General features: G+C 44.0%; 1 protein-coding gene across 5 annotated transcripts in view; it reads right to left on the bottom strand.

Annotated features, from left to right (window-relative positions):
• Positions 1 to 3683: 3683 nt before the first annotated feature.
• Positions 3684 to 12081, bottom strand: part of PIK3R3 (phosphoinositide-3-kinase regulatory subunit 3) — a 97978-nt gene continuing 89580 nt past the window's right edge. For 3 of the 5 annotated variants that reach the window (XM_065913878.1, XM_065913885.1, XM_065913893.1), the window contains exon 10: positions 3685 to 7314. In XM_065913878.1, coding sequence (XP_065769950.1) covers positions 7116 to 7314 — 199 coding nt within the window. In that variant the 3' untranslated portion in view covers positions 3685 to 7115. Of the gene's footprint in view, positions 7315 to 12081 lie in introns of all 5 variants that reach the window. The other 2 variants (XM_065913865.1, XM_065913868.1) reach the window with 1 other exon arrangement.

Here is a 12081-nt window from a genome sequence, read left to right as displayed (position 1 = left end):
TATCTAAGAGTCTTCTAGTTTAGACTTTCTCTAGGTGATGGGGAACCAGTAGCCATAAATATTCCTGCTTTCTACAGAAGGGAACTCAGGTTTTTCAGACATTAACATGGGCAAGATAATATGGCTTGGGCAGAGCTAAGATTAGAATCTAGGTCCTCTTGACTCTAGAACCCATATTTATCTCATTTGGAGTGCCTCTTAGCTAGTAAATGAGAAAAAAAAAGAGGTAGAGGGAGGTGAAGAGTTGAACTTGGGATATCTTTAATTTGAGGTACTTGTGGGTCATTCAGAAGGTTGAGTGCATGGGTCTGGAGTTCAGTAGGGAAACCTAGACTGAAGATAGAAATCTGAGCACCATCAGTGTATCATTGGTAGTGTACCAGCATTTAAGGCAAAGAAAGGAGACTTAGAGGAAGCAGCCAGAAGAGTCATAAATTCCAAAAGTAAAGAGTTTTTAAATGGAAGGAGAAGTTATCTGGTAAAATGCTGACAGAACTGCCTTTGGATTAAGTCACAAACCCTTAATGTTTGTCACCAGTGAGCCCTTCATGGGCTCTCAGCAGGTGGGCCTCAGGGCTGGAGACGGACACTGCTGATGTGGGCAGCTGCCTTGGGTAGAATTCACTTGGGGAGTGGGGAATGTGGAAGGGAGGAGGATGGAGTCGGGAGATGGCATCATAGGAGCAGGGTAGGGCCGTGGGGGAGTGGCCTCCATAGTGACACAGGACTTGCCAGACTGCTGTCTGTCCCTAACTGTTCCATAATCCAATACCTAGGTCTGAAGAAGAGGCCTAGAGGCAGGAAAATGCCTCTGTGCTGGCTGGGCGTCACCCTTTCTACAGGTCTTTGTCTCCCAGCATGGGGAAGGCTGTGGTCACCAGAGGGCGCACTCTGCCCATGGTGGCAGATATTTGGTCCCTCAGCCTTCCAGGCCCCTCGCACTCCCTCCTTCCTTCAGTCATGCATTGATGACAGATCCTTGGCCAGCCAGTCTAGGACACTGGGAACACAGGAAACTAGTTGCCTGTGGCAGCCCCCGTGTATGTCAGGATCTGGTTAGAAGCACCATACCATGGGTGGAGAAGGAGGGGCAGCACATCTTGCAGCAGTTCATGGGAGAGAACTGCCCCCCACCCAGGAGGCTGGAAATGGGGTAAAGGAAGGGGTTTGGGAGGAGTGGGCACAGAGGTGCTAAGCATCCTGTAACGCTTAGGGCAACTGCCCCAAGTACCAGTGCTTCCCTTGAGAAACACTTCCAGATTAGCCTGACAGAAATGAGGAGCTCTGGAAGGTAGTTGCAGGGAAGTGGTAGAGTCATATTTAGGTTTTAGGAATCGCTGGCTGCAGTGCAGAGGTTCGGGGAGGGTAAACCGATCAGGGAGAAAATCATGTAGTAACCCCTTCCAGTGTTCTGGACTAGGATGGCAACAGTGAGGAAGGTCCCCAGAGGGAAGGGGCGTGTAAGGAGCCAGGCGCATAGACAGACCTGGCAGCCATCAGCCAGATGATAAATCCACAAGAATAGAAGGGGACTGTACAGAAGACCTGTGCAAAAAGAAGAGGTCCAAGCCCTTTCGGTTAGCTGAAGAGGGAGCTAAATGAACAGAGACCCAGAACTTAGGAGAAGTCAGGCCATTTTAAGAATTTTGTGATTTACCAAAAGAGCAACTGAAAGTTATTTAATGGTTTTACACAAGTTCAGATTTGGATATCTGGGGCATGGGGGCTGGGTGGGGGGTGGTTGGTTTTTTGTAACTCCCTGGCCAGAGATTGAATCTGGGCCCCAGCAGTGGAAGTCTAAGTCCTAGTCCCTGGTCTGCCAGGGAACTCCCCAGATTTGTATTTTGAAAAGATGAATCTGGTTGCTATGATGAGAATGAATTTGAGGAAGCAATAATGAAAGAAGGGAAGCCTTCCAGTATTAAGGCTAGAGATAGCGAAACAGTGAAGTTGGAGAGAAGTGATGCCTTTGATATTTAGAAAGTAAAACTGATACAGGTTGGTGGTGGGTTTTATGTAGACACAAAGCAAAAGTATCAGAGATGACTACAATCCTGATCTACATAACCAGATGAAATTACGTACTTCCATTCACTGAAATATGAAATAAAGAGAACCAGGCCTCAATGGTGACCCTGCATTCAGTATTCTGAGTATCCGCAACATAGTCTAGACAGGAGAAACGAAGAAGGATGTGATTGGCCGAGAGATGGTAGGTGACTTCATGGATATGGATAAAACTGCCAAGAAAAAAGCGTAAGTGAGAAGGTGGTCAGAGGAGTACAGTGAACTTCCTTGGTGGTCCAGTGATTGACTCCACGCTTCCAATGCAGGGGGTGCAGGTTCAATCCTTGGTTGGGGAACTAAGATGTCATATGCTGTGTGGTGTAGTCAAAAATTTTATTTTAAAAAGGAGCAGTCAGAGATGCAGAGGAAAACCAGATAAATGATCATGGAGTCAGTGGCAGAGTTTTTCATGGAGAATGGTCATCACAAATGCTGGTTACCAAGGACATCAAGGAGAGCAGTTTCAGATAGTGGTGGGACCTGGACTGAAAACCTTGAGGAGATGAGGAAATAAAGACAAACTTAAATGTTTTTAAAACGGTTTCCCCTGAAGAGTGAAAGGATTGAGTAGTGATTGAGCAAGTAGAGTGAGAGATACCCAACCAGCTGAGAGGAAACAATAGATAAACTCATGGGAGATTCCTCAGAAGATAGGAGAAAAGAGGATCCAAAATACAGCTGGAGGGACTGGCTTTCAATAGGAAGAGGAGGGCTACCGTTTGTAATTTAACAGCTGAGAGGGAGAGGAGTTATGTGGCTGTAGACCAGGTGTGGTGGTAGAAAGGTAAGGGAATTCATAGCCAAGCATATGTTTCTTCTGTGAACAAACTCCTGTGGGACATCCAAGGGGCCAGTGGCAGCAGGTGGAGTTCAGGAGAGGACTGGGCTGGAGATAGGAGTCTGAGTATCCCATGCTGACAGTGGGGAAGAACTCTTGCAATTAGGGGAAATTATCCATAGTTTCTAGCCCTGGCCTTGAGGGTGCTCTGTAGCTAAGTATGGCAGGGAGGAAGAATATAGGCAAGGTCATTCAGAACAGATTTATCACCTTTCAGTCTGATCTGCAGTTCAGTACGTGTGGGTGGCGCCTGTTGCCCAGGGTGGTGGTCATGTTTGCTGATTATGCTCCCAACACGTAGGGACCTCAACAAAGTGTTGTGGTAGGAGGGTGACAGGGCCTGGGGCACAAGAGGACACACTGTAAGTCAGCCCACATCCTCTACCCCCACAGCAGAATGTGCAAACAGATTTCTGGGCAAAGAGATGTGATGAGAATCAACTCAGTGGGCTTTCTAATAGGAATGGGGTGGCAATGAAAGAGCTCCAATGTTAAACTTTCTCAGGGTTAGTTTCTGAGTCCCCCAGTGTTGGTGGAAGCATTTTTGTAGCCCCGGTTCAGCCCCAGGACCGATCTGGTGCTCATGGGAGAGAAGGTTTGGCAGCTTCAGGACTTTTCAATACCCCAGTCCTCTCCCTTTTGCCCCCAACCCCAGCCCACTTCTCCACAGCATGAGAACCAAAGGTGCTTTATTGCAATGTCTTTATTGCATTACTGGAGCAAGTTGGCCAGACTGTCCCCTCTTGGGGAAGGTAAAAAACAAAAAGACCAAAAGGATCTCCCCTCACCTCCCCCACCCTCCCCCACAACTGCACAGCAATGTCTGAACACATCTGGTGACAAGAACAACTTGCAAAAGTGGTCTAGGAACTACATTATGAACTGTCCCAGCACAAGACATATAGTTGGCTTCCTTGTGAATCAGATATTTTTACGTAACTACATGAATTTTTTTGACTACATCAAAGACAACAGAAGAATAGGTTTTTCACGAGTAACAACAGGGCACCAAAGTCACATGCTGCAATTTGTAAGGAAACAAGGTTGTTTTTCGTCACAAGTGGCTGGAGCTAGAGCAAGGCTGAGCAGTTGACAGCAGAGGGCCCAGCTAGGCCCCCATCTGGACCCTCTGCTTTGAGGCCACTGAAGCCTCACAGAGAGCTAGCTAATAAAGAGTCTTAACTGGCAACAGAAAATACCTTGAAAAAACAGTAATTTGCCCAGATGCAGTTCTTGGCCCAAGAGGACCCATGAGACTCATTTCTTGCTGCAAGGAGACCCATGGAAGACACCACACTGGTTCTCAGAGCTTCTGCAAAGCCTGTGAGGGTCTCATCGAGGCTTAGAGACAGAGTAGGGGCGGTATCAGAAGTCTTGGCCAAATTAGGGGTAAGGACACTGCTAGTCTATACAAGCCTGAGCTATGGTCGAGGCTTGGTTAGCATCTGTGGCCAGGTGGAGACAAAGCATTGTTCTGTGACGAAAGCTCCACCCAGAATAGACAGGCCTCTGACCAGTGTCCAGCCAGCCTGGAGCTGCTTCCACGTTGCTGGCCAGCTTCCCTAGCCAGGAAGACAGTGAGTCCCTCTGGTCTTGGTCTGTTTCTTTACCCTCTGCCTCAGTGAGACTGCACTGAAGATGCCAAGCGAGAATCCCAGGGCCCAGATCACGGGGTAAGACATGGAGCTAAGCTCTGATGAAGGGGGCCAGGACCACAGAATAAAGGAGCTGCATACTACCCCTCCCAGTGGTTAGTAGACTGGTCCCTCTGCTATTTCCACTGGTCAAGATCAAGCAAATCATGTGGCAACTAGTCAGAAAAGATACTTTCCAACTTCTCAAATGATCCCTATGTCTTAGTTCCCATGAAGCAACAAATTCAAGAATGAAAAACAGGAAAGCAACAAACAGGTGAAGGAATGTAGGACTTAAAAATGAGTGGCCCTCCTCCACAAGCCAGCCCAAGTGTGGGCGATAGACTGCACTTGCTCGCTCCCTACATGCCCTTAATTGATGCTGCCTGACAAGCAACACAGCATGGTTCAACATTACAGCATGTATCCTGGTTTTCATTTAAGAGATAACCAGAACACACTAAATTTTAATACCAGAAAGAAGGGATTCCTGGCACCCCATCTTGAGCATCTAGCTGTTTAAGGCACAAAGCCATCAGGCAGGCATGCCTCGCAGTAGTTGGTCTGGCCTTATTTCTCAGTAAAACTCTTAGCAAGATTTCAATCTGGCCATCTGGGGAAGGAATGTCCAGGTGGCTGGTATCAGTTAAGGGCTCAGGTTAGAACAGCGACACTGGAGGAGGTTTCATTTGTCTGCCTCATCCAATCCTGAAACTGCAACGTAACCAAGGAAAAGCCAAAGATATGCCCCCTTTCCTTTCTGTCTTCATTGTTAGTAACTGGAGGTTCTCTCCCAAATTTTAATCTATTTCTATGTCGTGGCACATTCTAGATCCTGTCACCAAGATAAATGCTCAGGGAAAGCAAAATTTCTTTCTCTCATCCCCCAAACTAGAGCTTCCCTAGGTGTAAACCTGATTCAATAAGACTCAGATATTGGCTTCCCTACTCAGCCAGGAAGTCTGACTGCACAGTTTTGGGCTCAAACAGCTGACTCATTCAAGCCGATTACAGCTCTCGGATTGGCTCAGAGGCAGCTGGACTCTTTTGTTTGTCAAATGAGTGTTGACTGATGGGGGTGGAACACGATGGAGGTAGGAGTAGATGCTGCCCCAACTCCATTTGCCCAGCTTCACTCAGCTGGAAGGCTTAAGCCACATGAAGCAGAAGGTTCCTGGCCTAAAATCAGGGCCACTGGAGCATGAGGACAGTCTGTGCACATCATCTTAATGGCAGGATCACAAAAAAGGCAAAGAACAGCTTCCAGATGATTTCAGCTAACAGTCTGAATGCCAAGCCATCCTTTCCTCTCCTTGCAGAAGTTTCAGCAACCACTATCTGGAAGCACAAGGGTGACGTACAGCCCTTGCCTGGGACACCAAAGCCCCGGGCCTGTGACCTCCTAAAGTCCCTGACCACACCTGGCTCCCTTCCAGCCACAGCCTTAGCCATCTATGGCTCCCCTGGCCCTGCCCAGAAAAGGACAGGAGATGACAGGAAATTAAACACATTGACTGTTTCTGCAGGACCTTTCAACTTGTGGAAGCACATAGAAGAATGTTGTTCTAGATCATTATTTGGTATATCAAGCCATCTAAAAAGCACTGGATTGCACCTTTTCTTTACTCATACACACAAGTTACAAAGATCAAACAACAGATCATTCTTTAGGCTAAGAAAACACCACCACACAAGCACCAACTTCATTTTATAATTCAAAGCTCACCAGCCCACAAAAAGAACACTATTCCTCATCTCTGAGAAACAAGGGCAGGGCAAAAGGAATTACACTGACCAATTTTAGTGTCTGCTAAAACTAACAGTCTCTAGTTTTCCTTTTATTTTCAAGTTTTGGTTCAGAAGTGTGCATTCAGATACTAGTGCCACCATCTTCCATCACACCCTAGTCTGGCAGCAAGCATTGTTTTGCTGGGACCAATGTGGTTTCGAAACATAATGCTTCTTTAGAGAGAGGAGCTACTGAGATGCTGACACTAAACTATACTGGTTAGGTACCTTCAGTTGAAAGTTTTTTTACCCACAGATTACAATTCTTTAAATGAAATCCCAAGCCTCCCCATTTTCCTTTGGTTGTCTTTTTCACCAAATGCCATTCTACCACTGAACCAAAACCACCTTCTTTTTGGGAGGAAGAGAGACCGCCAGACCAAAACAGACTCCCAACAGGGCCAAGCCCCACCACGGTCTTAAAGCACCTTGGCCTCTCAGAAGAGGACAGGGACTCCTCAGAGGCTTCCAGATACAACCCCCACCCCAATCAGACCTAGCATGTTCTCTTGAGGGTGCCTGGCTAAGTAAAACAAAAACCCCAATGAAAGACTTTCCCAAAAACCAGCATCTGCTCCCAGCTTCCTATGTCAGTGCAGTGGCACGGCTGAGTCCCCGAGAACCCCAGGCCCCGTACGTCCCCATCCTGGCCGGCTGCTGCTCGGCCTCTCCACTTCACATTCACAGAATCACTTCTTGTGCAAAACAAGCAGTCTACGTAGAAAGAATGCCCTCATAGTCTAATAAAAACTGTAGAAAAGTGTTGCTAGAGAGCCACTGCTCCCTCTTTATCTGCAGAGCGAGGGCATCTGTGCGTGGACAGGGTAGGCGAGCCTGACGTTGAGAGAGTCGTTGTGCTGCACCAGGGACGTCTGCTGGTAGTGCAGCACCAGCTCCTTCAGGGAGCTGTACAGGTTGTAGGGCTCTGCGAAGCCGTAGCCCCGAGCAGTGCTGTAGATCACGCAGTGCTTCACCTCTCCATCGGCGCTGCAACGACAACACACAGACACCGCTGGCGTTACAGCAGGTGGCAACATACAGGGGCCCTAAAGACCAGAAGTCTGACAGCAACTGTTCTGCAAAGGAGAAGCAGCAGCCTTTCGTCCATCAGAGCTTGCATGACATCACACCCTTGTGTCCCCCCAGCTCCTTCCACACTGGTCACAGAGACACCCTTCATTTCCCAAGGCTTGGTGGGGCTCAAATGGGTGGCTGCATTCAGTCACTTAGCTCGGGACCTTAATTAGGTAAGAATGCACTGGAAGGGGCAAACCAAACCAAACAACAAAAAAAATTTAACGTACGAATCAGTTGTTTTTAAAATAGGCACAAGATTGTGCAACAATAACTAATTCCAGAATATTTTCATCACCCTAAAAAGAAACCATGTAACCATCAACGTTCACTGTATTCCTCCCTCCCCTTAGACCCTGGTGACCAATAATCTACTTCCTGTCACTATGGCTTTGCCTATTCCGGACATTTTATATAAATGGAATCATACAATATTACTCAATCTTTTGTCTGGCTACTTTCACTTGGAGCACCATTTTCAAAGTTCTTTTATGTGGTATCATGTATTGAGACTTCATTTCTCCTCAGAGTTGAGTAATATTCTATTGTATAGATACACTACAATTTGGTTATCCATTCATCAATTTATGGGTCACTTGGATTGTTAACATTTTGGGGCTATAATGAATATTTATGTACAAGTTTTTGTATGGACACCTGTTTTCAGTCGTCTTAGATGTATATGTAAGAGGGCAACTGTTGAATCATAAGTAAAACAAACTTTTTGGGAATTCCCCAGCAGTCCAGTGGCAAGGACTCTGTGCTTTCACTGCTATGGCCCTGGGTTCAATCCCTCATGGGAGAACTAAGATCCCACAAGCCACATGGCATGCGCCCCACCCTGCCTGCCAAAGAAAGTTAAACCTTTTGAGGAACTGCCAAACTGTTTTCTGAAGTGTTGCACCACTTTAAATTCCTGCCAGCAGCTTTCTCCACATCCCTGTCAAGACTTGTTATTGTCCATCTTTTTAGTATCTCCTTGTAGTTTTGATTTACAGCTCCCTAATGACTAATAATGTTGAGCATCTTTTCACATGTTTATCGACCATCTTTATATCTTCTTTAAAGAAATGTCTATTTGCCATTGCCCATTTTTAAATTGGGGCAGTTGTCTTTTTATTAAGAGTTCTTTATGTATTAGACACTAGTTGATTAGATGTATGATTTGCAAATATTTTCTCCCATTCTGTGGGTTGTCTTTCCACTTTCCCGATAGTGTCCTTTGATGCAGACAGTCTTTAATTGTGGAGAAGTCCAATTCATCTTTTTGTCATTCGTGCTTTTGATATGTAAGAGACCACTGGTCATTCCAAAGTAACAAAGATTTATGCCTACCTTTTCTCCTAAGTGTTTTATCTTTTAGCCCTTACATTTAGTTATATGACACATTTTGAGTTCAATTTTGTATGTGGCATGAAGTGGGGGTACAAATTCATTCTTTTGCATGTGGCTCACTAGCTGTCCCAGCACTGTGTTGAAATGACTGTTTTTTCCCCTTTGGTCTTGAGAACCTTGTTGAAAACCAACTGGTCGTAAATGTAGGGGGTTATCTCGTGGCTGTCATTTCTATTCATTGATTCATGTTTAGTCTTCTGTTGCGCTTACTCAGTCGTGTCCAACTCTTTGCAACCCCATGGACTGTAGCCCACCAAGGCTCCCCTGTCCATGAAATTCTCCAGGCAAGAGTACTGGAGTCGGTTGCCACTTTCTTCTCCAGGGAATCTTCCCGACTCAGGGATCGAACCTGGGTCTCCTGCATTGCAGGATTCTTTACCAGTAGAGCTACCAGGGAAGCCCTCAGAGTTCAGTTCAGTCGCTCAGTCATGTCTGATTCCTTGTGACCCCACGGACTGCAGCACGCCAGGCCTCCCTGTCCATCACCAACTCCCGGAGTTTACTCAAACTCATATCCATTGAGTCGGTGATGCCATCCAACCATCTCATCCTCTGTCGTCCCGTTCTCCTCCCTTCAATCTTTCCCAGCATCAGGGTCTTTTCAAATGAGTCAGTTCTTTGCATCAGGTAGCCAAAGTATTGAGTTTCAGCTTCAACATCAGTCCTTCCAATGAACATTCAGGACTGATTTCCTTTAGGATGGACTGGTTGGATCTCCTTGCAGTCCAAGGGACTCTCAAGAGTCTTCTCCAACACCACAGTTCAAAAGCATCAATTCTTCAGTGCTCAGTTTTCTATATAGTCCAACTCTCACATCCATCCATGACTACTGGAAAAACTACAGCCTTGACTAGATGGACCTTTGTTATTTGCTAACAAAGTAATGTCTCTGCTATTTAACATGCTGTCTAGGTTGGTCATAACTTTTATCTTACATTAGTACTTCACAATTTTAATTACTACAACTTTGTAGTAAGTTTTCAAATTGGGAAATATACTTCAACTCTTTCCTATCCCTTCAGGATTATTTTAACTGTTCTGGATCCCTTGTATTATCATATCAATTTTAAGATCAGCTTGTCATTTCTGTACAAAGTCAGCTGGTACTATTTATGGGGATTATACCAAACACACAAATCAATGTGGAAAGTCCTGCCATCTATGAATACAGGATGTTTTCCCACTTATTTAGATTTTAAGTTCTTTCAGTGATGTTTCATAGTTTTCACTGTACAGTTCTTGCAACTTTAAACCTAGGCATTTTATAATTTTTATGCTATTACACATTTTCAGGTTGTTCACTTCTAGTATACAGAAATACAACTGATTTTTGTTTTCTAATCTTTTAACCTACACCCTGCTGAATGCATTTATTAGTTCTAATAGTTTACTTCTTCCTTTCTAATCTGGAAGCCTTTTCTTTTTCTTGCATAAATGCCCCAGCTAGAATTTTCTGTACAATGATTAGAAGTGATGAGAAAAGACATCCTTAGTCTCTTCCAGCTCTTAAAGAAAAGTACTCAGTTTTTTACCACTAAGTATGATGTCAGCTGTGGGTTTTTCATGTTCTTTATCAGGTTGGGAAGTACCCGCCTATCTCTAGTTTTTTCAGTGTGTTTTAACAAATAAGAGTGTAAAAATACTTCTTCTGAATCTACTGAAATAATGAGTAGATTTTTGTCAGTTGATTTTTGTCCTTAATCTATTTATATGGTTTATTTACACTGATTTTTAATCCTACTTAGTTATGGTTTATAATCCTTCTTATATGCTGCTGGAGTTGCTTTGCTAGTGTTTTGTTAAAGATTTTTATGTCTATATTCATAAGGAATATACCCTCATTAAACAAACTGGGAAGTATTTGCTCCAATTTTTTGGAAAGTCTATGAAGGAACTGTGTTAATTCTTTTCATAATGTTTGGTAGAATTCACCAATAAAACTAACTAGGCCTGGGGTTTTCTTTGTGGATAGTTTTTTAAATTAGTGATTCAATTTCTATACTTATTATAGTTCTATTCAGATTTTCTGCTTCCTGTTAAGTCAGTTTTGGTAGTTTGTGTGCTTCAGGCATTTGTCTATTTCCTCTAGGTTGTTTAATTTGTTAGCATATAATTATTTATAGTATTCCATCATTATTTTTTTTAAATCTCTGTAAGGGCTACAACTAGTGTCCCCTCTTTCACCCTGATTTTAGGAATTTGTGTCTTCTCTCTCCAGGTGTGTGCGTGCGTGTGAGTTTAGCTTTGTTGTTGTTGTTCAGTGATTAAGTCATGTCCAACTCTTTGCGACCCTTTGGAATGCAGCATGCCAGGTTCCTCTGTCCTTCACTATCTCCTGGAGTTTGCTCAAATTCATGTGCATTGAATTGGTTTACTCAAAGTCGTGTCTACGGAGTCAGTTCATCTCATCCTCTGCCACCCTCTTCTTTTGCCTTCAATCTTGCCCAACATCAGCGTCTTTTCCAGTGAGTTAGCTCTTTGCATCAGGTGACCAAAGTATTAGAGCTTCAGCTTCAGCATCAGTCCTTCCAATGAATATTCAGGACTGATTTCCTTTAGGATTAACTGGTTTGATCTCCTTGCTATCCAAGGGACTCTAGAGAGTCTTTTTCTGGCACCACAATTCAAAAGCATCAATTCTTTGGTGCTCAGCCTTCTTTATAGTCCAGCTCTCACATCTGTACATGACTACTAGAAAAGAGGTTATCAATTTTATTCATCCCATCATCCCATCTTTCAGCTTCATTGATTTCCTTAATTATTTTCTATTCTCCATTTTATTTACTTCTATTCTAATCTTTATTATTCCCTTCTTTCTGCTTGTTTGGGTTTAGTTAGCTCTTTTTTTTTTCAGTTTCTTAAGGTGGAAGAAAGTAGGTTATTGATTTGAGAGCTTCAATTATCAATTTCCCTCTTAGCAATGCTTTAGCTACATTAGATAAGTTTCGCTATTCTGTGTTTCTCTTTTAACCCAAAGTATTTTCTAATTTCCCTTGTTTTCTTTTTTTAATCTATTGGTAATTTAGGAATATGTTACTTATTGTCCATTCTGTGAATTTCCCAAATTTCCTTATTTTTTATTTCTAATTTCTTTCCATTGTGGTTATAGACAACATATTTTGTATGATCTCAACCCTATTTATTGAGACTTGTGGCCTAAAGTGCGGTCTAGCCTGGATGATGTTTCATGTATGCTTGAGAAGAATGTGTGTTCTGCTGTTGTTAGGTGGAGTGTGCTAAAGATGTCTCTGTGTGTGTGTGGGTGAGTTCAGTCATGCCCAGCTC

Source organism: Muntiacus reevesi, chromosome 1, assembly GCF_963930625.1.
Source record: "Muntiacus reevesi chromosome 1, mMunRee1.1, whole genome shotgun sequence".
NCBI classification, from domain to species: Eukaryota; Metazoa; Chordata; class Mammalia; order Artiodactyla; family Cervidae; genus Muntiacus; species Muntiacus reevesi.
The sequence above is the reverse complement of the archived record's forward strand: the minus strand, read 5'-3'. Positions and strand labels throughout refer to the sequence as shown.